Here is a 24,976-nt window from a genome sequence, read left to right on the forward strand (position 1 = left end):
CTTTTGTACCCTGATATTTTGAGACATTCAGTTACACTTGGTTGCCACTCCATGTTCAATTATATAAGTTTGGGGCAATCACTGTCATTGGAAGGGAGTATTACTTGGACTAATATGAAAGACTGCTTCACTCTCACAAAATAATTATTGATTTACATTCATTCAACTAATGGTTACAGAGTATCTACTATGTGCCAGATGTTGCTAATACAACTGCTCCAAATACTGTATTGTTTAATATAGCTTGATAAATATATAAAATATCAAAGCTTAAACTCATGATTAATATAACCATGTCTAATTCTAGCCGCACACCATACACTGAAGGGATATAGGTGAGGCAAGAAAGCATCACATACATGCCTATTTTGTAATTCTAATAATGTCTTAGAGATGGAGGACCTGGGGCTCGGAGAAGAATTCCCTGCTTGCAGAGACTAAATGGTTGACACAGAGTTGTATGAAAAACATGTATCTTTTAAAAAAAATCACCCTATATTTTTTTCTTTTCACTTTTTTGTACTTGAACCTGTTCTGAGAGGAGCACCAATAGTTCTCAGAGAGGAGCACCAACAGTTCTCAGAATGCTCAAATTAAAAACAGACAAAGCAATCTGTCAGAAAGCAGTCATCCCATAATAAGCAGACCACAACAATTTGAGGCCAGAAATGCTTCCATGTTTCTGTGAAGGCAGTGTTCCTGCCCCCACACAGGGAGCCATTGGCACAGAGAGTACACTGCTGCCATCAGTGTTGTAGTCAAGAAGCCTGCTCTTTTATTTACTCACTTACCATTAGCAATCTTTTCACAGTAAGAACTCACAAGTGTAGAAGACTCTACACTGACTTTGCTTCAGAATCACACAACGTATACTTATCATCTTGTGTCCAGTGCTGAGATATAATAAGCTCATCAATCTATCCTCTGATAACAATTACTGAATTCCTAGTGGGTGTCAGGGATTCTGTATAGATGCCATGATAACCGACACACACAGGTTTCCCCCAGGGAGTTAGCATTGCAGCAATGAGGGCAGACAGCAGATAAACAAGTAGGAAAAATAAAATAAAGAGGACACGTAGGAGTGTGATGTGCATTAATGAAGCTCACTGGATGGCATTCTGTAGAGTAAACAGTAGGAGGGGCCTTGTTAGACAGCTTGTCATGGAGAACTCCTAAAGAGGTAATTTGAGCTTAGGCTAGAGAGAAAGGAGAGAGAGAAGGGGGGGGGGATGGGGAGGGATGGGGAGACAGAGAGAGGGAGGGGGAGGGAGAGGGGAGAGAGAGAAGACAAACAGAGAGAGATAGAAAGATAGAGTCAGAGAGAGAGAGAGAGAGAGAGAGAGAGAGAGAGAATGAATATAGATAAGTAAACTAATTCCAGGCAAATGAAAGAAGAGTGTTAAAAAACAACCTTCTGAGATAATAAAGGATAAAGGATACAGCAAGGAAGTTGACAAATGAATTATGGGGGACAATGGCTAATACTGAGGTTGGATCTGAAGCCCAAGCACTTGTCAGGAAGGCTATAGGAATCACTAAGCTCATCTCAAGTTTCTCAAGTTTCATGCACGCTAAGCATGAAATGACACAGATCTGGTAGTTTGTGCTGATAAAGAGCTGGCTCGGTTTGTGCTAATACATTTACATGGTAAGGATTACATTCTGTTTTAAGCACTTAATCCAGAGTCCCCTCAGAGAGTCACTACTGCCAGCGTGACTTCCTGGGCACATACAAGACCTGCACCTTCCTAAGCTTGGAATTATTGAGTGGGTAAAGCCATGGTCCGAATCCAGATAGGCAAGACCTGAATCGTCTTCCTCACTGTGCTTTGTTCCGGTTTCAGAAACAAAAGGTCAGAGGCAAATAAATCCACCTAAAGGCCACTACTACAGCACAAATGAGGAGAAACAGTGGGCTGATTGGGTTTGTAAGAGTAAAAATTGAGAAAAGGAGACATATTTAAGATATACTTGGAAAAACAATGAAAACCATTTATTTATGGCATTGAAAAACGGGAAAGGAACAAAGTCATATTCTGTATTTTTTTTGAAGTAGCAATATGGTGGCTCATTCCAGGATAAAGAAAAATGAGTTCATGAGTATGTCAGTAGTGAAATAAAATATTCTGACTTTTCTGTGGTAAAATTGAGGGACAGATTAGACACAGCATTGTGATGTGGAACAGACACTTGGGTGATTGAGCCTCACTCTCAAGGACAGGCTGAATATCATCACACAGAACAGGAGGTTCACGCAGGAGGCAGGGGTACGAGTGCTGAGGAAAAAGATGATTGTGTGGAGCATCACTGAGAGGCCAAGGGAAAGATGGCGGACAAGGGAATCTAAGGTTTGCCAGCATGGCCGCTCACTTGCTAGTCAAGGACAAATTGAGAAAAGAGTTCTGGTGGCATGTTGCAGTGAGGAAGAGCAGAGGAATTGTGTGTGGGGTCTAGGGGACCTTTGTTTTCCCTCAGTGCTGTGGAACTTTGTGGGTGCTGACGGACATGGCTTGTCTAAGTACCCAGATGAACACCTACCCTCAGCCATGTAACCTGCGTCTCACAGAACAAGTGGACATTGGGGTAATTATTTAGTGGACACTTCCCTTGTTGTTTCTTGGAGACAAAAATAATCATCTCACATGTGAACATTCCCAGGATTTCTGAGCTAGTTTGGAGCCCTGGGTTCTCCCTTAAAAGTCCCTGGGTGAAGTACTGAGCAGGATAGGGGACGATATGGGAGAAAGTCTGCTCATTTTCTCAGAAGGAGGACCAGGGGCATTGTATAAAACAGGGTCTGTGACTTGGTTTCCTCCCAAGACTCGGGTTGTTTAACATGTCCCTGGAAAAGGAATCTAGAATGAAAATATCAGGGCAACACATTTAATATAGCATGAGGAACACATTCAAGTGATGTTCTGGGGGAGAAGAGACTGAAACTAGGAAGCTGGGTAGGTCAGCCGACTTGAAGGAAGGTTTTGAATCAAGCTGCCATGAAAGCTTTAGGCCAGTGGTTCTCAACCTTCCTAATGCTGTGACCCTGTAATACTGTTCCTCATGGGCCGGGCGGTGGTGGCGCATGCCTTTCATCCCAGCACTTGGGAGGCAAAGGCAGGTGGATCTCTGTGAGTTCGAGGCCAGCCTGGTCTACAAGAGCTAGTTCCAGGACAGGAACCAAAAGCTATGGAGAAACCCTGTCTCGAAAATCCAAAAAAAAAAAAAAAAAGAAAAAAGAAAAGAAAAAATACTGTTCCTCATGTTGTGGTGACCCCAACCCTAAAACTATTTTTTGTTGCTACTTCATAACTGTAATTTAGCTACTCTTAGGAATTGTCATGTAAATATCTGTGTTTTCCAATGGTCTTAGGTGACTCCTGTGAAAGGCCCTTTGACTCCAACAGGGGTCATGACCCACGGGTTGGGAACTGCTGTGCTAGGCAGGAACAGATCTTTCCGAGCTTCCTTGTCTTCAGCAACGTGAATTTAATTACAGTTTATAGCTCATGACTTTTCAAGGCTCAGAATTTTTTGTTTTCTTTACACTTATTTTTTTAAATAAAAATAAATGGAAGTGTATGGGAAGAAGGAAAGCCTGGGCGAATGGAAGGGAAGATAGAGAGACAGATCAGGGAAGAGAGAGAGAAAGAGACCAGGGAAAAGAAAGAGAGAGAGAGAGACCAGGGAAGAGAGAGAGAGAGAAAGGGAGAGAGAGAGAGAGAGAGAGAGAGAGACAGAGAGAGACAGAGAGAGAGAGAGAGAGAGACAGAGACCAGGAAGCCAGTTCTCAAGCCTCCAGAACTCAGTGTTAAGAAAACTTGTGCCCTCACTAGAGTGGCTTGGATCATAGAAAACTGTTCTGTAGCAATGCACACCCCCTTCCTTCTAGTTCTTCTCATCCCGAAGATCTAAAGACAACAGTGGACAAAATAAAGCAAGGCCTAAAATAGAAGAAAAGGAAAACCTGGAATGTCTGTTGTATAGGCCATTATTTGCAATATTTGAGACTTGTTTTTGAAAACAAAGAATTGTTTCAGATAATATTTTTTTTCTTAAAGGTCTATTTTTATTTTATGTTTAATTCTGTGTATTTGTGTGTGCCTGCAGGTGGGTACATGTACATGAGTGTAGGTGTCTGCAGAAGCCAGAGGTGTGCATGCCCTAGAGCTGGAGTTACAGCTGGTCACATGGTCATATGAGTCACATGATATGGGTGCCTGGAATCCAACACAGGGCCTCTGCAACCGCAGCAAGAGCTCCTAACCGATGATCCATCTTCCTCGCCCTAATATATGCTTATATTGGTTGGTGCTAGGATGCAGGTTAAAAGCTGAACCTTGCTCACGCTAAACAAATGAGCTACAAAACCAGCTTATCTTAAAAAAAATAAGGAAGAAAGGGAAAGAAGAAGCATGCTCCTACGTAGTCTAATTCCTGTGGCAGTTCTAAGGCCAAACTCAGAATTCTGAATGTCAACGTCCAGAGACGAAATGTGCATCTACAGAAGAATGGTTTAGATAGAGATGCTCCTTAGCAGACTATTCTGTCAGCGCCCGGCGGCATGAAAGAAAGAGATATTTGCGTGTTGACAAGCAATGGCAGGTGTGGGTACTGGTCACAGAGCACCTGCTGGGGCCCTGCTCCAGTTTAGCCATTAGAACAGCTCCTCTCCTATAACACGAGTTCTCCACATATGCACCCAGCGAATGAGCACAGTCTGGTATGAAGCCGTACAAAGCCACTTTTAGAAATGAAACCATATCTACTCTGATAGATGCCCTTCCATGCTTCATGTGGAACATGTTTGTCAGTTTTCAATTAAATTATAAAACACATCTTCACTGAACTTAGACCCCCCCCCCCACAAAAAATACTAGATTACATAGAAGGAAAGCTTAGGATCTACAGGGCCTCTGAGAGTTGGGTTAGTGTTTCATGGGAACCCCCCAGCCTTCACCCTGACAGGCAACCACACAGAAGACAGAAGGAAGATGACATCGGTTATTGAAGAAGAAGAACCCAGAGAAGCACACAGGAGCATGTTAACGGGATGGAGGTGGGCTCTGCTGGGATGGGGTGAGTACAGCGTGCGCTTCAGAACAGGTTTAGGCACACACCGCCAAGTGGTCTGGGTTCTCTGCAAAGAGACTAGTCATCGGCCTCCCCTAGGGTTCACAGCAACCGCCCCACAGAGACTCCCAGGCAAGGATGCTGATCTCCCAGTGCTCAAGGATACCTAGTCAGAGGCTCTTTCCACACACAGACAGGAGCTGAGCTGCGCCTACAAAGCAGAAGGCAGGCTAGTAGATCTGCAGGGAAGGTGTGGGCAGTTGCTTTGCCCTAGATCAGGAAAGTCACCCTAGACAAAAGTGCACCACTTTTGTCTCCTTGAACCTCCCTGTGTCTCCAGTTGGTCAGCTGGGAGATAAAACTTCCTGAGATTAAAACCACCTAAGTGTGATGTGATGTCAAGTCAGCCCGGGAGATACAGTGCTGAACATCTTCTAGCTTGTAGTCTGAGCTGCTGGGTTTGCTCAGGGCTGTGCGACCAAGCAGGAGAGCAGTCAGTATTCCTCACAATTTCCTCAATATACGGGGCACTTTAAAGACTTTGGACTTGACCATACATTGGCTTCCATTTCTCATGCCACTCTCTTCTTCTCAAACTCTTACCTTGCATCAAACCTTTACATGCCAACTTTTGAGGGGAGCATTTTATGAATTTCTCTGTCTATCAGCTACTTAGCTACCCACAGCACTGTGAGGGTAACTTCTCTATGGAGGTGGTTTTTTGTTTTTTGTTTTTTTTTTTTTTTTTTTTTGAGACAGGGCTTCTCTGGGAATTAGCCCTGGCTGTCCTGGAACTCAGTTTGTAGTACAGACTGGCCTGGAACTCACAAAGATCCTCCTGCCTCTGCTGGGATTAAAGGCACCACCACCACCACCACTGCCTGGCAGGCTTAATTCTTTGGATGTTTGGAGACACTGGAATTCCCAATACAGGAATGTTGCCTTAAGTTAACAAAAACATTAATGTGGCTACTGGTTTTCACTTTGAGAATGACTATCATTGGGTCCCCTTCTCAATAAACCTTCTTAAATTGGCGATAATTCTTCCCTTGTTGTCTATTCATGAATACAGGGTGCTAGGGAGTCCTGCGCTATGACAGAAGTGCAATTCTGGCAAACAACCAAGGCTCTGAATTGCGTCCGATGCCTTCCTACTCTGGTCTCAAAGTAATTTTTCCAAAATGCCTGGGTCCAGAAGTATTTTATGTCTTGAATTTTCTCTGGAAGTTGGAATATGTACATAAACAATAGCAAGGTTCATATTTGGAAGCACTTCAGATGTGGGTTAGGAATAGCTCTAGCAATCTACCCATACCTATACTCAGCCTTATATAAATCACCATCTTTATCTCTTTTCCTTTATTGTCTAAAACCTTTATCAAGCACTTTTTGCCTGCTAATGACTCAATATTTATTACTAATGTTTTATTTGCTCCCATGCCAGTTAAGCTTTGGAGAAACTGTCTAACTTCCTCTATCTGCCACCCTTCTCTCAGGACCCAGGTTCCAGCCTCCTGTGATTTGGGTTGGGCTTCCCAACAGTTTTCTGCAATGCTTTGTCTGTGATCATTAATATCTACTCTGGATAACTATGACATCACCGACATCTACTCCTGGATCTACTACTGCCTGGATTTAATGCAGTTTTTTCAAACCTTATTTTAATTATTTGTGCACATGGTAACTTATGTGTGTGAAGATGTTCAAGAGGGTGTTGGGTTCTCTGGAGCGAGAGTTATAGGCATTTTCAGCTGCCTGATGTGGGCTCTAGAAGCTGAACCCGGGTTCTCTGCAAGAGCTGTACTTGCTCTTGACCAGTGAGTCACCGCTCTAGCCACAGCCCACCTTTTAATCTAGTGGTGGGTCGTTTTCCTCTGGAGACTCATCTCCTACCTGTGGACTCAGACACCATTGCTTAGGATTCTTTCCTTGTCCTTGAATGTTCAGCCTTGGAGATGGTGTTGTTGTCTTGGTTTCCCTTTCTACCTGTTTCCCCTGATGGTTTTCTAAATCAGGGCCCTCCTCGGAACTTGTTTTCCCATGCACCATCCATGAACTTCAGCTGTTGCCATTTTTAAATTGTGTTAAAGGCATCTGCTTTGTTCTTAAATGCAATCAAGTCTAAACCGAACAATTTAGTTGACTTCTTCCTTTTTCCCAGTCCTGCAATTCCATTATATTCATTTAGTAGCAATCAAGATAAGACCTCTCCTTTCCCTTCCACATGAAGCTGGTACCCAAGACCTACTTATTGTGGTTGCAAAGCTCACAGCTATCATTTGATTCATCATCGCTTGTACTGCACAGTGGCTACAGAGCCAGGTAAGGCCTTTACCATCATCCCATGTGCTCTGCATCCACTGTCTACCACCACCGAAATACAGAGAGCTTTCTAAAGTAGAAAACTGGCTGTAATTCCTCCCTGCTGAAAACCCCTCATTAGTTTTTCAAGATATCTGAGAACTCCAAAACAGCAGCCCCTGAGCCATGCCTGGCTATTGACACATGCTGTCTGGCCCACAGAGTTAATTACAAAGTTGTATTGCTAAGATTCTAAACGACTTTAGAAGCAACACACATACATCTAGTTTTAAAGTCCCCTCCAGTAAGCCAGACCCAAAAAGAGGAACATGGGATGTACTCACTCATATTTGGTTTCTAGCCATAAATAAAGGACATTGAGACTATAATTCGTGATTCTAGAGAAGCTAACTAAGAAGGTGAACCCAAAGAAAAACATATAAGCATCCCCCTGAATATTAACCTTCATCAGGCGATGAAAGAAGACAGAGACAGAGACCAACATTGGAGCACTGGACTGAAGTCTCACGATCCAAAGGAGGAGCAGAAGGAGAGTGAGCACGAGCAAGGAAATCAGGACTGCGAGGGGTGCACCCACACACTGAGGCAATGGGGATGTTCTATCGGGAACTCACCAAGGCCAGCTGGCCGGGGTCTGAAAAAGCATGGGACAAAACCGGTCTCGCTGAACATAATGGACAATGAGGACTACTGAGAACTGAAGAACAATGGCAATGAGTTTTTGATCCTATTGCACGTAATGGCTTTGTGGGAGCCCAGGTAGTTTGGATGCTCACCTTAATAGACCTGGATGGAGGTGGGTGGTCCTTGGACCTCCCACAGGGCAGAGAAACCTGCTTGCTCTTTGGGCTGAGGAGGAAGGAAGACTTGATTGGGGGAGGGGGAGGGAATGGGAGGTGGTGGCGGGGAAGAGGCAGAAATCTTTAATAATTAAATAAATTAATTAATAAAAAAAAATAAAGTCCCCTCCAGGGTCTTTCACTAATCTACATCATTGATCTGATTTCTGTATGGATATTTAATCTCACACTTCAAGTGTTTTACATGGAATATATGCCCTTCCCAATCTAGTTGAAGCTTCTTCTGTCTATCTCATCTCACGCTTTTAGTCAAGTCTGCTGATGTCAAAGTTTCTGTTTATTCAGAACACTATGCTAACAAATGTTACTTCTTTGAAAATGTGGGCTTAGGAAATATGAGAGGCCAGTGTTGACAGTAAGTGGAGGAACAATCTCACATTACATAGGGGTGTGTATGGATATGGGTAAAAGAGATAGGAACATTAAGTGAGAAAGTCAACAGTATGGGGATCATATCCCAAGGTTTGTTATCCTATTGTTCAGGCAATAAAATGAAGAGCCTTTCTTATCCCAATTGCTCATTCATTCTTGTAGCCGTAGCACAACTTCTCATGCTTGGCAAGCGTCTAATAAATGCTTACTGGACAAATAAGTGTTGTCAGGAACTTGTAACATGACGGGTTTCCCAATACACGTAGGCACCCATTTCTCTTCCTTTCCTTCTTTAATTGTAACCATTGAGTGTCCGGGTTTCATTCTAGGTGTGCCCTGCACACTCACTGGCCATCTGCTCCATGTCATTGTCATCTCAGAGAAGAAAAGTGAGAGAATAACAAGCGTAGGTACAGATGGTAAATCTAGAAAGCAGGTAACATAGGAAAATAAAGTAAGAAAATTCTTTCTCCCATCTTCATTTTCCTACAATTTGGACACAAATTAAACCCCATTATATAAATATAAGTATTACTATTGCTAAGACTAAGTATGCAAGATATTTGTCTATACAAGTAGAAACTGTGATTTTGGGGGATATTGAAGCATTTCTTTTGCCCCATAGCCAGTGGTTACCAGGTCCACCATCTTCCACATTTGTGCAGTTTATAGTGAGATTTTGGGCATCACCCTGATCCCTGCTGCCTGCATACACTCACATGTCACAGAACATAAGTTTGTGAGCCTAAGACGTCAGCATGCATAAGAACTCTAAAACGTAGACGCTCAAGCTCTCGAATACCAGGATGGCAGTCTTATGTCCACATTTCAAACAAGGAAAGTTATTCTAAAGCAGACAAGCAGCATCTGAAACTGTCATGATGAGACCTTTAGAACGTGCAGGTTCTTCAGGTTGGGCACAATCTTCTACCCTTAGATGTGGCTCAGTTCTTTCATGGTGATTCATCAGTTCCCACTCCTAAGGTTTTCTTTTAATTGAATGGAAAAGGGTTGTTCTTATCCTCCTCTGTTTATAGCAACAAGAAATACTGCCTATAAGCCTAACACTCATAACCTATTCCACTAGGTATATACTTAGGTGAGCTAAGAAGCTATGTACTTGGAATATGTATTATCCCATAGTGTCTAAGCCCCCAGACTCATTCAAGTGATATTCAGGTCTTAGGGTATTTGTGTTTCAGTTCACAGAGGGTTGGCAGTGATTCAATGATGGTATAATTTGGTATTGCAGCTTATGCCAGTTGAAACAGTTCATCTCAATGCTGATATCATCACGCTCAACGGTTCATTCTATCCAGGTGCCGACTTTGCTCAAGCCAGGCAAAAGCAAAGCAGGGCTATTTCTGCTTGGCAAGGCCTGGCAGATTTCTGAAGGCTTGGCTACGCCTCAGCAGTGCTAAGCAGGTTATAATTTGCCTTAATTGTTCTGCCACAAACAGTAGCAATGATTACTTCGAGGTCAGCCCCAGTTTAAGATTTTACCCAAGCCGCTGTAAAAACTCAAATTCTGCAAATACCTCTCTTGAGATGAGACGGCAAAGAAAGTCTGAATCAGACTCCTTGGTGCATGTTTTCCTTGGCAGAACTCATAGACCTGTCCACGCATCTCACCTCTGCAAGCGCATCAGAAGCAAGATAATTCTGAGAAATTATTGGTATCCCATAAAATATGCCCGATCTCTTCCACCTGCCATGTTTACAAGGCTCCCCATGGAGAACTAGCTTCAAACCCAGCAGTCCATCTGCCTCCAATTCTAAGGGAGTAATTATTGCCTCAACTAAGCAAGGAGGAACGCACAGCAGGCTGCTAACTACGGCAGGTGACTGATGGCTGTGCCTCACACCCACAGAAGTCACCACCTCTCCTAATGGCAGCCAGGGTCATGATACAATGACAAACAAGTCATCAGTAACCAAAACAACAACAACAACAAGCCCAATCAAACAAAAAACCACCATCCCCCCATCAAAACCCAAACCCAAACCAAAAGAGACCATGAATTTTAGAGAGCAAAGAAGGGTATATAGGAGGGATGGTATGGAGGAAAGAAAAGGTGGAAATGATATTATATTAATCTCAAAAAATAAGAAAACATTTAAAGAAAGAATTAAAATAATATAAAGAATTAAAATATATAAAAACAGCCCCTCCAAAAAAAGGAGAAAAAAATTAATAGAAGCCTAGATTCAAAGGGCTACATCCAAAACACAAATTGAATTGCCATTGTGGATTTTACCACTCCTTATGGGTGTGTTAGAAACAAGGAAGACAACCTGGGCAGAGGAATGGTGATACGATGCCAAAAGCATGTTCTAAATGAAACAAAACACTGGCTTGAACAGAAGTACGTGAAAGCAGGTGCTTTATTCCCAGTCACAACATGAATTGTACTTCTTGTGTCTTATTTACAGGAAGCTAAGAATCCACAATATTTGCAGTATACAAAATAAGGCCTAGCCTTATCTGTCTCCAACCACAGCCAAAGGCGAAGACAGGCTACAGACTGTTCCAAGGGGTCTACTTCAGCTCTGGAATGATGCCCACGTATGAGGACACTCACATGCTGATGAGATGCAAAGCAAGGTCTCATCTTCAGAGACTCTGCCCACAAGCAGCCGCTCAGAGCAAAAGCTCTTTAGGAACACGCCCCAAATGATAGGTGAAAGGTCACACACAATTCCTTCCTTCCCAAATGAGATAGACACAACCTACCCATGAGCATTTTCTTATCCACTCATTAAGTGCGTGAGGAGGGAAAAGAGACACTAGGTAAAGATAAACTGTCGCTTTGGAAATGGTGTCAGACTTTTAATTTTACTGATCAACAAAATTAGTAGAAAAACATGGTGGGCATAGAGGTAACAGAGTGTTCTTGCTTTGTCAAAGTATAAGGACCGTCTGCTCTGAAACATTTTATATAAATGACAGGACTGCCAGTCTATCAAAATAAGGGATATCTTTGATATTAAGTAACTTTAGCTGTATATAAACTTATTATCCTATAAATGTATTATCTTCCAAAAGTTGAATATTTTATAATAGATAATGCTTTGCAAATAATGCTTCTGATACCACACTTGGGGGAAAAAGGAAATGTAATTTTCAAATTAAATCTCAGAAAGGACCTTCCTCTATATTTTCAGTTCCAAAGTTTAGAATTTCTTTAACTTCCCATGGTCCCTTTGTAGTGCCGGATGTAAGGATTCATAGAGAACCAACGCTAGTGTCGTGAGGTCCATCCATGGCTGCCTGCAATAAGTGGTCTGGTTTCATCTGGACAGATAACGGCATTCTTCAACTTGTGCCAACATTTGTGTTTTGTCGACTGATATAACTGCTGTGCCTAGGCAGTACATAATAATTCTGGCCTCAGTATTCCAGTGTCTGGAGTCGGCTCTTCCCCCTGCTGGCTGGACATGTTTTACATTTGCTACCTCACTGCCCGCCGCGTTAGTGGTCCCCATAGAACCAAACCCATTTATTTTCCACCCGCCGACTGACCTCCTAAAGCATCATTAACATGCCCCCAAAGGCCTTGCTGCTGTCAATTTCAGTCAGTGCAGCCCTCAAAGGCCTTTGTGGAGCTCATCAGCGCTCCGCAGGAAAGGAACTTAAGGCAGGGAACGGCATCAGACCCAAACCTTGGGGAATTGTCAGCAAGGGAAGCTGGGGAGAATTGCTGGAAGGACTGAGGGGTGGAAGATGAGGCGTGAGCCTAAGGGCTGAAAGGCTGGTGTGTGGACAGCCATAATTATGTGTGTCTGCCACTCAATTCTCAGCTAGTTAATGGCAGAAGGATCAATATCTGCTTTCGATTTTCATGTCTACCATTATGGTCTTCATGAGAGACAGGTCTTCGGGGAAGAAGGGATGATTCTACAAACGGGTCTGGGGGAGATGGACTCACAACCAAAATCAGCACTGCCTTTGTTTAGTAAAACACATTAGTTCACTTCTCTGTTGTTTGACTCACTACTTATCTCCCAACAAGCACTTACCTTGAAGTCGGTCACAGAGAGTGATAGTATGTGAAAAGGCTCTCAGGAATAAGTGTGGGGTCCAGTTATACACACAAAGCTGGAAGTCATTTCCCATCCACACTCCTTAGAGTGAGCTCTGAACTCTACAGGGTGTCAGCAAGCAACGATGGCTCCACCAGCTTTATGCTCACCCCCTTTATCTCAGGAGGGTATCACATAGCCACGAGGGAGTTTTCTTTTAACTATATTTGTTCACTCAAATGGAAGGAAACATTTCATAACATAACTCTGTGATATCTTTGTTTTAGGATGAGGGAGAGGATTTGAAGCTTCACAGAGGAACAACATTTAAAGAGTAGATGGCTATATTCCTAAGCTATAACTTAGGTACAAAACAGGATCATTTTGTGAGTGAATGCCAGGAGGCCAGAGTGGAATGTGCAGTTTCCGTGTTACCCGTATTGGAATGCTGCTCCCTGCTAAGTGAGGGCACTGGTCATTTCACACAGACCCACTTCCCCTTCCTACACATGTTCTTTCGGTAAATTTGAAAACGCTGGGCGTTACAAAACATCCTTCACCATCAGAAGACAGCCCGAGCTTCACATTTTTCCCAAATTCCTAATTATTCATTCATTTTTTTCTTTCTTTCTTTTTTCTTTCTTTCTTTCTTTCTTTCTTTCTTTCTTTGTTTTTTTCTTCTTTTTTGAGACATGGATTTTCTATAGCTTTTGGGCCTGTCCTGGAACTAGCTCTTGTAGACCAGGCTGGCCTTAAACTCACAGAGATCCATCTGTCTCTGCCTCCAGAGTGCTGAGATTAAAGGCGCGTGCCACCACCGCCCAGTTAAATTCCTAATATTTCTTTTAAAAAGGACCCATGTCTTGTTAAGTTACATGCTTCAGTACCACAGGGGCTATCCTCTGGAACCAGTGGCATTTGAGGAACTATCAGAGGTCGGGGTCCTAGAAGGATATTTCTGACTAAACAAAACAACAAAACAAAAAAACAGTAACACAAACCCTCTTCATTATATGCCGTGGAGATGACCATAGTTCATGGCATTAAGAACCATCAGAAATGAAAGCACTCCGTAAGCCAGGCTATGTACCTGGCTTTGTACTAGGGATGCACTTAGGTGAGCAGTCTCACTGGGCCTCATGGCAGCTCTATCCGTAATACAAATTACCCAAGTCTAAAACACTATAAAACGTGCAGCTCTTTGAATACTGACATAAGGCATGAGTAGAAAAAAGCATGCCCAAGTTCATATGACAGATTATATAGAGAAGATAGGCACGTTAACAAATATCTGGGCTATCTGAATGAAGTACATATGAAACATTAATAAATCTGCATTTAGTTGTTCCTATCCCTATTATCTCTCCTCTCCTCTCTCTCTCTCTCTCTCTCTCTCTCTCTCTCTCTCTCTCTCTCTCTCTCTCTCTCTCTCTCTCTCTCTCTGCAAATACTCTAAAACAGCCAACATTTCTGATAAGGAATCCTCAACCAATACTTATTGTCCCACATTATTGCTGTAACGACTAAGGTTTGCCAAGCTTAAGCAACTTAATCAGATCACACAGCGTCTAAGTGGTAGGTCTGGGATTCCAGCCCACCCTGGGAATCAGGTCTGGCTGGTAATAAGTCTGTGTTCTTCCCATTACACTACATAGCCAGGCCTGCAGCATAGTCTTCCTTGGTCTTGACGTCATTTGTTAGAAGTTATTTTATTTGGGGTTTCATAATCAAAAGTACATAGAGTTATATAGAGATTGCTAATATAAAACTCAAACTGATATAACTTTTAGATTTAATAAAAGAACATACTTTAAAAGTTATAGAAAGAGAAGTTGAATTTTACAGCCTAAATTGTAAGACATTGAACTGGGCTGAGGCGCAGGAAACATGTATTGGTAGCTTACAGCCAGAAAGGGTCAGCGTGCACTTGTCAGGGTGGTGGGAGGAGCTTAGTTTTGGCTGCGTGGATTCAGTTACAGTCTGCCTGCAGGCCACACCTTCCTGCCGGGGAGGCCCAGCAGTGCTACTGTACCTGAGCAGAAGCTGTTGCTGCTGATTGTCCTCCCTGAGCGCCCAGAGCTGCTGGGGTTGAACTCTCGGCTTTCTTCCTCAGAAAAGGGAGACTCGGAGGCTGGAGAAACCTTGTTCTGCTGTTGATGAGGCAGATGCGGCCGCAGAATCAAGCGGGGAATTCGGCTCCTGGAAATCTCCTTCTCCTGATGCTGCGCCCTTGGCTCCTTCTCCAAATTGGAAAGCCAAAAGAAAACAATCATTTTCCCTCTGTGGTGTCTGGGAGGTCATATTTCTGAGCACTGAACAGCCAAGCAGTCTGTACCTCAGTTGCTGAACTCAGCTCCCCAAGTCTTGCCTTTTGATCCTATAAATAGCACAAGTGCAAGTCTACAAGTCTCTCTCTCACACACACATACACACACACACCATCCATCAGCATAAACACCACCCCACAACTCCGAGTCATTCCTCCCTCACCTTCTTATCCTGCCTTTTTCTACCACATTCAAGCCTGAGGCTTTCAAAGGCTCTGTATCACCCAGAGTGAACACCAGCTTTTTGGGGTGTGTGTGTGTGTGTGCTTTTTCCTTTAGATTCTTGTGCTATTCCTGTATTGATGACAATTCCACTTCTGTTTTTCTGTCTCCTCACAAGCTAGATAATGGATCATCCACACTTATCTTTAAAATCCCTCCTCTTCCGGACAGGGTCTTAATTATTCATTAATATCCTGGTACACACTGCTTGCTGCCAACAGAAAAGCAAACACATCCAATACCCAGGAAAATGGCTCCACCTTTTACATCACATCAAGCTTTTGTTTTTCCAAAAGGACAACCACAAGAAGGAAATTTTCTCTTCTTAAAAATGACTTTCTAATAACATGTCATGCTTTGGTTTAAAAAAAAATGAATAAGAAGTAGATTTTCACAATGTTTTCAGTTTAAAAGTCCCTTTTCTTAATAGCCAAGATGTCTCAGTAGGTAAGATGTTCAGCCAAGCCAGCCGACCTAAAAGTTTGGTCCCTGGGACCCACAAGGTGGAAGAGGAGGACTCCTGCAAGTTTTTCCACCTGATTTCCACACTTGCTGTGGCACCCACACTACCTCCCCACACAAATAAATAAATGTAATAAGAAATTAAGTTCTCTCTCCATCATTAGTTCATTGAATCGATCTTTACACCCCAGTGTTCAACACCGACACTTATACAAGTTCATCTGAACAGATGGGAAACTGAGCGGCTGAAAGAGGAAAGAACTGTACATCACCTGAAAGAACAGAACACCAGACCAGTGCTTTCAGGGTCCCCACTACTCTGCCTTGTTAAACTGGATTCTCGGAGCTTTTTTTTTTTTTTTTTTTTTTCCAGAAATTCCACAGCTCCTTCCAGCCTCTGTAACTGAAAGAGGGCTTTGGCTTAAGTAGCAAACACCATTCCCAATATGACCTCCTGCTGTTTCCTAAGCTTACCAGGAAGGGTCAAGGCCAAAGCGAACACCTCGGACGAGAGGCCTCCCCAGGGAAAACCCCCTGCAGCCCGGAACCTGGTTCAGGCATCCATGCCATCCTGGCGCTGCAAGCCACACCCAGACTCTGGATCTGTCCAGCCCATCAGTCATCCAGCAGGTATCCCACGCCAGGCATTCTGCTTGGCATACTGCAGACTCTTGAGCTGGGTCACTGTCACGCTGCGTCCTTATTCCTCAGTCACGAATACACCAAATTCCCTTTGCATGTCACACACACACACACACACACACACACACACACACACGCACGCACGCACACACAGGCAAACACATGACACCAGCTAAAAGCTTCACCTCCAGACACAGCTTTAGGAGCTAGGATTAACCCTCTAAAATCAATCATTTAAATCCTCATATTAATCCCCCAAATCTCTTCCTGTAGTGCCACCTCCCCATCTGCCACATCCCATCACCCTCGGATGACCCTTGACTTCTCTGCTGTCTCCAGCGCCTACTTCCCCCGGATTGCCTGGACTCTGAACACCAGGGTCCATTTCTCACCTGGTTCTCTACTAGGCAGGCTGTACCCACCTTGTCCTTTACTGAAGCCCTCTCGGACCCTGTCACCGTGCCCGCACACCGGGTCCCCTTACCTTGCTTTCTCGGAGGGGTCCCATCTCGCCGCTGCCTGCCGGTACCCCGCGCCGCCGCCGCCTTCCAGGAGGAGGCACCTGTGAGCACCGAGCAAAGACGGAGACTCTACTGAGCCCGGGGCTGCGTGTGGCGACGGCAGCGGGTCCGCCGCGTCCCCGCCAGCGGTCGCGCTCGGCTCCGAGGGCGCGCCCGCCGCCCCGCCCCGCGGGACACGTGGTGCCGCCGCTCGCCGCCGCTCCGGAGGCGCCTCCCGGTCGCCTCCCGGTCGCCGCCTTCACCTGCGGCCGGGCACAGCTGCCTGGCACCTCTGAGCGCTGCACCCACCAGGTCGCCCGCCACGTCCCGCTCTCAGCGCCCCTCCCTTCTAAGCCGAGCTCGACCCACTGTGGGCAGACTGAGGCTTATTCGCAACACCGCCAGCCCAGAAGGGTCCCCATCTTCTTTTGCACCTGGTCCGGGATTGTAAGTTGGATGGGGAGGGCGAGAAAAGCTGCGATATCAGATGGCCAAGATGGAGAAAGAGGGAAAGTCACCCTCCCCACTCGCTGTCCCTCTGTGACCTCTAGTCAACATATGATTCTCTACCATGACTTCGCCCAAGGGAGGTGGGGCGGCGGGTCCCGAAACCCAGGCAAGCCAATGCTGCTGGATTGACACAGCACATGGTTTGTAGGATTTCCTTCCAAGGCTGCGGTTCTCCTTGGAGGGATTTGCGTCAGAAGGGCCTAAGGTGGCAGTGAAACGCGGCTGACACCAGGAGGCAGGAGCCCAGGGCCCACACACAGGCTTTTTAACCGAGCACACAACCCCATCCCCAGCTCTACAACCGTTCCCTGACTACACCGTGAAGAAGAACCTGTATAGACTGTAGACGGGACAGGACACTGTGCTTGGGGAACCAAGAGGAAGCCAGTTCTTCCAAGCTGAAACCCTACTTCAAGTTTGTCTGGCTTAATATGAGGAGTAATAATACCTCTTGAAGGGTAGCTGGGAGGATAGAGGGAAGGAAAACAAGAGAGCTGTATCCAATTGATAAAGCAGACCTTTCCCGGGACAGCTAGGTCAGGTCCAGGTAATCCAATATCTGCAGGGGTCTTTCATGTGACAGGCAGTAAAAAGCATTTACAAGATGTTTAAGAAGCTCAAAACGTCTCTGACGACAGAAGAGTTGCTAGCCATGCTATGCTCAGGTCTTTTGTGGTGACAGACTTAAATTTGTAAAATGACTTAAACACCCCTTACTCAGAGGCAGCAACGGGAGTGGTAGATGGTCTCCACACCCCAGGGTCCTGTGTGCAAGGATTGCCATCTTGTTGATATTTCTTTGAGTACCAACTCTGAAACCTAGGGATGCGCTGAGTTCACAGAGACACTGAAGTTGGAGGATTAGTGGAAATCAATTTGTTGGTTTCTTAAAACCCCCAAGAGATTGTATTCCACAAATCCTTATCCCCCTTTGATCTACTTAACAGAGATATAATCTTAGGATTTTCTGAGGTGGAGAAAAGGTGCCTAATTCATTCTTTCTCTACCCATAACTGTCTTAACCATGGACCTCACCAAGATACAGCCCAAGAGGAGTCATACAATTTATTTCTAGAATTACGTGCCAGAATTTGCAAATGGTGAGATAGGCATGAACTATGGACATCAAGAGTTGCTTCTGTACCCCCTACCAAGAACTGAAAAATTGGTTGTAGGATCTAACAGCAGAAACTGTCCACAAAGTTGTTCAAATCCGAATCTCAGAGGCAGTTCTGACATCCTCTGAACCCCTCTTTTGCCTCGCTCTTCTTCTCCTGTGACCAACAGCACTATTCAGAGTGATGGAAACCTCACTTCTGCCTCTCCTGATAACAGGACTTGAAGAGGACCACGCTTGTTCATCACTTTTCCTCATCTTCATTTGAATCCTGAGTCAGTTCAACAGTCGCCATTGAAGTCGTTTCTAACCAATTAATTATTTTCTTAACTCACAAAGCTTTATAGAAAACAAATTACTCACAGTCTTCCTTGATTTTATTTGGTTTGAATTTTTTCCCTGTTTGTTTGGGTGTTTTTATTTTATTTATACATTTATTTATTTAGGTAATGCTGGAGACTAACCAGAGGGCCTTGTGTTTGCTAAGTAAGCAGTCTGCCAAGAAAATCTTTGACCACTGAGTTAACCTATGGCCTCTTTTATGCAAAGCTAAGTCAAATCACTCTTCCCCATTAAAATCATTAATGACTCCCTGTTTTCCAGCAGGTAGTATTCAGACCCCCACCCCCAAGATGGCACCAAGGCCTTTCAAGCTCTAAGTGCTGTTTGCCTCTCTTCTCCAGGTGTTCCCGACCCTGGCACATCCCTCAGCCTGCTGCTGTCTCCATAACAAATGGTTGTTGTCCAAGTTGCCGTCTTTCAGTTCTCTCGAGGTTTTCATGCCCTTTCCCCTCTAGACTTTTGCACACTGCTGGTCCCCCTGTTTGCAGTTCTTACACTCTATCCACCCTTCCTCCTTCATTCTGAAAAAGAGTAAGTTTAATTTTGGACAGCTTCTTCCAGGAAACCTCCCCGATCCCTCCATACCACCTGTGCTTACCCTAGGAGCTCTGCTATGATCCTGTTTCAGAACTCCCCACTCACTGTCTTCTTCAGGGACTGTAGGCAGTGCCTGGCACAGTGTCTTCCACACAGTAGCATCAATGCACAATTGCCAAGTGAATGAATACCTAAATGAATGAGTTCCACAAGCCCACATAGGGCCCGCTGGTGCAGGATGAAGAACACAGATACAACTTGTGTTTAGCAGATGACTCAGATAAAGCTGCCTCCAAAGTGTCTTTGTATTTAATGATGGGATGTGTGCCTAAAAAAATCCAACATGTGTTCAGTGAAAGTCTTGACTGCAGAAGTGCAGGCACTGAGAGGCTGTGTGGTAGCCTTGCTATCACCATAGCAACCTTACTGAGGGAACGGCTGATGGTTTACTGCTCAGATACCTCTTAGCTCTGTACTTTTGGAAACCAAGCCCGTTTTCCCTGCTGTTCTAATAGGCAAGTTTTACAAATAATCACATCTACATTGCCTTTAATTTCATTTAAGTGTTTCTCATGTCATTAGGAGAAATTTAACATTTGGATTATAGCATCAAAGAGATATAATCTAATATCTTTTGAGATATTCATCTTTCATCTGCCTATTATTATGCAGCAATTTCATTTTATACTTAAGTACTTATTGTCTTGTTTTGTAATATTGTGACAATTCCCTGAAGAAAAAAAAAACATTTCTTGGCTATTTAGAAAATATCAATTGCTTGATAGTTTCTAGAGGCTTGGTCCGTTAGAGGCTTTAAATAATATGCCTGCCCAGACCTGGCAAGAGATCTGGGAGATCAGGTGTTATGGATTGGGAGGAAAGCAAAGTCTCTATACTTACTTCCCAGAGGAAGGGGTTCTTTATGTGAGATTTGTGATTAAAAGGTCTATATTTTTAATGTACAGAGAACTTTACATTTTCAGAGCCCTCTCACATAATATAACCTGACACAAGTCTCACAGAAAAAAATCCTGTGACCTGGAAACGGCCAACTGGTAAGTCAGACGAGTGTTAAAGGGCAGGATTTTATTGACAGAGGACCCCCCGCCCCCCCCCCCCGCGACTGCAAACTTCGTGGGGAAGACAATACAGATGCCCTACCCACGAGCAACACTTGCACCAAACAGTGTCGATACCTCCCAGTCCTACTCATCCCCTTCCCCTCACATCTCACCTGCGTCGTCTGCCGGGGCTGTCTGGGACTCAATCAGGGCTGACAAAGCACTGGCTCCTAATCCTATCAGCTGTGCGAGCAAGCGCTGCTGTCTCTCAGTGACCCGATGTTGGGTGATCTGCACAGCAACAAGGAACAGCTGACGTGCTCTACAACACGTCATGAAGAAAAGAAACTGCATTCTGGGGCATCCTGGGATTTTTTTTTGTGGTGGGGTGGAGACCCATATTTTTCTTACCAGGGAGAGAGCTGCCCGTTTTCCTGTAAGAGCTTGTGTGAGTGATCCACCCTCCTCTTATTGTATGTGTGTTATTGTTAAGCTATGGTTAAGGTATTTAGATGCTGTAACCTGTAATGGCTAGGATTATGCAAGATCACTCCCTGAGGAGGGGGCCCAGAGAGTACTTGAGGCAGAGAGGGGAATGGGTAACCTGAGGCAGTGTGGCATGAACATTCATTGGGTTTGGAGTGTGCCAATTAGCTGGGCTCTGCAAATGAGTTTTCAGTTAGAGATGCTTTAAGTGACGAACAGAAATTAAATGGAAGTCCAGGTGAAGAGGACTGGCAGAGGTTTGGGCCTGGGGACTCGGAGGCATGGAGGATGTATTTTTCTGGCTGTGTAATGGGGAATCGGATGTAAGCTGATGTCTTAAACCATGCTATCCGGCATCTGTGTCCTTTTTGTGAGAACAGGGTAAAAAACTAGCTAAAACATAGGAACAGTGACTGTATTAAACAATGTGGGGACACAGGGTGCGTCAAGCAGATGTACACTGACTGGGAAAGTGGATTAAAATGGTTGAAAATCAGATACCTAGAATGGCTGTGTAGAAAGCTGGGCATCCAGGTGGGAGAGGCTGAGTCTGGACATTTCCCTAAGGAACTGCGTCCTCTGATGACTAGACAGACCATGGACCTCAAAGATTCTCTGAAAGGTCACAAGAAGTCGTCTGTGAGGTAGGCACCGGAAGGCCTAAAGCCAGATGTTGAATTCTGGGCCTGAGGGAGAAGTCTCTTCAGGTCCTAAGAACCTGGATGGAGGTATGAGAAAGACAGTGATGCGTCCCATGGTCCAGCAGCAAGCTTCCTAGAAAGGAGGTAAGGGGACGAGGCCAAGACAGTTCTGCCAGGCGCCTCATCTAGGCGCCCTGAGGACTGGTTCAGCACCCACATCAGTCTAGGCTTAGAACAGATATTTCTAATGTTGCCTCAGAGAGCAGATCTATAGCTACATCTGAGTCCCAGGAAGGATTGTTTTCCACAATATAATTTAGGTCTATGACTTTGTGTTTTTACCAACATCAACTTTCTAGTAAACACCCTTTTAAAAATAATTCTGCCTTTTTTTTTCTGCTAAAAGATGGGGGGGGGGGTTGATTTTGAAATTTCTACTCAAAACAGCGTTGTTTCAAAACCGAAGAGAGCTCCCCTAGCGGCCAACTGCTCTGACAGCTGGGGCAGGAGCCTCCGGAGTTAGGGAGCAGTTTGCAGGGCCGAGGGACAAGGAAGGAGGTGGGAGCTTGGGGTTCGGGAAGGAACACAGAGCCAAGCACACCTCTGCAGTGTTGGAGCTGGGGGCAGTCTGATTGCTGCTTTACTCCCGAAACCGGCTATGCCTTTGTTATCAACCATTTTTCTTCAGTCCTGGCATCATGTGACCTAGTGAGTAAACAGACCGCTTTGCTGTGTAACCTGTCTCCTCTCCAAGCCGGGGCAGAAACATTTATAAAAAAATAAACCTAGAGGTTGGGAATCTGCCCTATGTTTGTCTCATCTCTCCTTGTGTCTCCTTTAGCCAATTCTAGGATGCTGTTTAGTCAAAGAAAAATTGCCTTTGAAAGGAGATAACTTTCATATCAGTTTTACAGGTACCGAGATGACATCATCCAAAACCTGGCAAATAAAAGACTAAAATTGTTTATTTCATCGGCCTGATAACTATGAGCCCCTGGTTTTTCTGTTAGCGTTCCCTTTTTTTTCCCCCTCTTCTGTCTTTTCAGGTTTATTTATTGTACATCGAAACAGAATCAAAATGAGAATAAAATTCAAAGTAACCTCTGGCATTTGGGGGTCTGTTATGCCATTTTACCTGACTGCTTTGATGGCTAGCGTGGGCAGGAATGCTCTTTGTTTTCCAACAGGTTCCTCCCTTCCTCTTGTCCTCTGATTGGGCTGTGATGTGGGATGTGGTTCTCAGGCTTCCTTCTCCTGGCAGACAAGCATTGGGGCTGCTGCTGGGGAGCCTGGATGCTCCACGGTGCCTTGCTATCCCTGACTCTGGTGGTGACTGTAGGAGATGCGATGTTAAGATGGGAGGCCTAGTGCAGAATTAGTAAAACTCATTCTGGAGAAATGACCTTGAATTAGGATCTGAGGGAGGAACAGCTGTGTCTAGTTTTCTGCTAAGAAGTCCAGCTACTGCCTGGCCTCCCCCTGTGAGGGCCCATCCAAGAGACAGCAGGAGATTGAAATGAGTTCCCTTGTTTGTATTGAGGTTCGTGATGAGTAGAAAATGAGAGATGGACCTGAATCTCAAAGCCCTGGACACTAGTCAACCGTTTGCCTTGTTCTGACTGTGAACCTCATCGGAATTGTTTAAGGAACCCCTAGGACTCAGCATGGTGTGAGTGCAGGTTAGTTGGAAAGGAAGACTTGGTTGCACCAGTTAATGTCTCTGAACAAATTAAGTTCTCTCAGCTTCATTTTCACACCTATAAAATAGGCTTAATAATAGTAATTAGCTCGAAATGCTGTTAGAAGGATTAGACAAGTCTGGTATTTAAACCTGGCATATGCTTACAGCTTCCTAGATACCCTCTCTCTCCTTCAGATTGGACCATTCTAACTACCATTGCTGCTTCCTGTTTGCTTGGTATCATCTGAAAAATCTGCATTTTTACCAAAGGGGAAAACGCTTTTCCTACATTGATTGTTACACATAAAGAATGAAATGGATTTCACATCAGAAAAGAGGTTGATAAGCCTGTCCAACTAAAGACTGATTGACAAGGGTTAAACAGAAAGGATGATGACAGGCCACACCCCAATCATCCATCCATCCTCTCATCCATCCATGAGTATTGATGTTTCTACTCTGAGCTAGTGTCTCCTATTCTTTAGGATCTAACAGAAGTCTGGGCATAACCCTGGCATACCTTTCAGAGTGTTGGCATTGTCTCAGAAAGAAGCCAAAGGGGTTTGCCAGAATTTAACTTAGTCTGGGATCTGAGGTAACCAGGCATCAGTTTAGAGATGAGCTTTGAAGAATAAACAGGTTCTACTATGATTCTGGATTCTTGAGTGTCCCCTTCATTAGCTTGTTCTTCTTCCTCCTCATTTTGTCTCCTTCTCTATCTTCTCTCTTCCTCCCTTTTCCCAAAGAGTCTAATGCAGACAGCAGCTCTGGGTGCCCCTGGGGATTTGTCTTAACGTCTTGACTGACTACGAAGAGCACCATGTATATAGGTAGCTTCTCCATCACTTTTTGCTAATTAATAGTATTTAAAATTTTTAAGAGGGCCGTGTTATGTTGCCACCTATTGGTCCATCGGTGAATTTTTTTCCCTTTGTTATCTAGGTTTGCCATGAAATCTTGATAGCATCTTCAAACTTGTTCAGCATTATTTGAAACTTTTCTGAAACTTTAAAAATGGAAAGCTGTTTAATTGTATGTCAGTGAGTGAAGTCACCATGTACTGGGAGTGAAAGAATTAAAGAGTGTTTTTTCTCACTAGGCATTTCTTCCCCCTGCTTTCTGCTGAGCTATACCAGAAAAGTTAGCATTCCCAAATCTTTGCATCTTTACTTGTAAAATGCATATATGGTCTACTTCATAAAATTTTTTCAAATATTTAATTCTCTAACACCCACAGAAAACTTATACAGGTTGGGGATTCAACTGCTGGCTTATTTTTCTTCCTTTCTTTCCCCTTTCCCAATTAATAAAAACCCTGGGGAGAATAAACTATATGATTTAATTTTAGCTAATTAATGAGCTAAATCCTTCTAAAACAATAATGCCAAATGATCTTAAGATAGTCCATATTTTGCCTATTCTCATGGGTCTATTTGTATATAACTAATAGGCTTGATATTTTTAAGGTGATGTTTTTAAAGCTGTTTTACTTTCATTGAAAGATTAACCATCTAAACTACCACTAAACTCCATCTTTTAATGTCAAATTTTGGATGCAGTTCAATCACTACTTGCTTGCCCGGTTAGATATAATCATACCCTTCTTTAGAAGAAGGTGAAAGTAAGAACAAGTTCAATGGATCTACCCGATCCCAATCTCCTTATCTCTTTGGTTGGTCTTTCATGTCTCTAATGTGTAGTCATCACCCAACTTCCAGAAACTTCTCAAATAAACTTGATATAGCCACTTCTGCAGTGACCCAAAGCTGCACAGAAGGAATTCTATGGCCCCACTAGTTAA

At 44.1% G+C, this 24,976-nt stretch overlaps 2 protein-coding genes across 8 annotated transcripts in view; one reads left to right on the plus strand and one right to left on the minus strand.

The window, feature by feature from the left end:
• The window catches only part of Sybu (syntabulin), a 100,899-nt gene that overhangs the window by 51,736 nt on the left and 24,187 nt on the right, over window positions 1-24,976 (minus strand). Inside the window, exons 1-3 of one of the 4 annotated variants that reach the window (XM_057791621.1) lie at window positions 20,541-20,656; window positions 16,785-16,862; window positions 14,680-14,887 (exon numbers count right to left, since the gene is read on the minus strand). In XM_057791621.1, coding sequence (XP_057647604.1) covers window positions 14,680-14,887; window positions 16,785-16,808 — 232 coding nt within the window. In that variant the 5' untranslated portion in view covers window positions 16,809-16,862; window positions 20,541-20,656. Of the gene's footprint in view, window positions 1-14,679; window positions 14,888-16,784; window positions 16,950-20,540; window positions 20,657-24,976 lie in introns of those variants that run through there. The other 3 variants (XM_057791623.1, XM_057791622.1, XM_057791620.1) reach the window with 3 other exon arrangements.
• The window catches only part of LOC130888556 (nonsense-mediated mRNA decay factor SMG5-like), a 90,064-nt gene continuing 85,770 nt past the window's right edge, over window positions 20,683-24,976 (plus strand). For 2 of the 4 annotated variants that reach the window (XR_009058470.1, XM_057791614.1), the window contains exon 1: window positions 22,014-22,202. The gene's annotated coding sequence lies outside the window, so the exon portion shown is untranslated. Of the gene's footprint in view, window positions 20,816-22,013; window positions 22,203-24,976 lie in introns of those variants that run through there. The other 2 variants (XM_057791616.1, XM_057791615.1) reach the window with 2 other exon arrangements.

The sequence above is a fragment of the Chionomys nivalis genome, chromosome 17 (assembly GCF_950005125.1).
Source record: "Chionomys nivalis chromosome 17, mChiNiv1.1, whole genome shotgun sequence".
In the NCBI taxonomy this organism is placed as follows: domain Eukaryota; kingdom Metazoa; phylum Chordata; class Mammalia; order Rodentia; family Cricetidae; genus Chionomys; species Chionomys nivalis.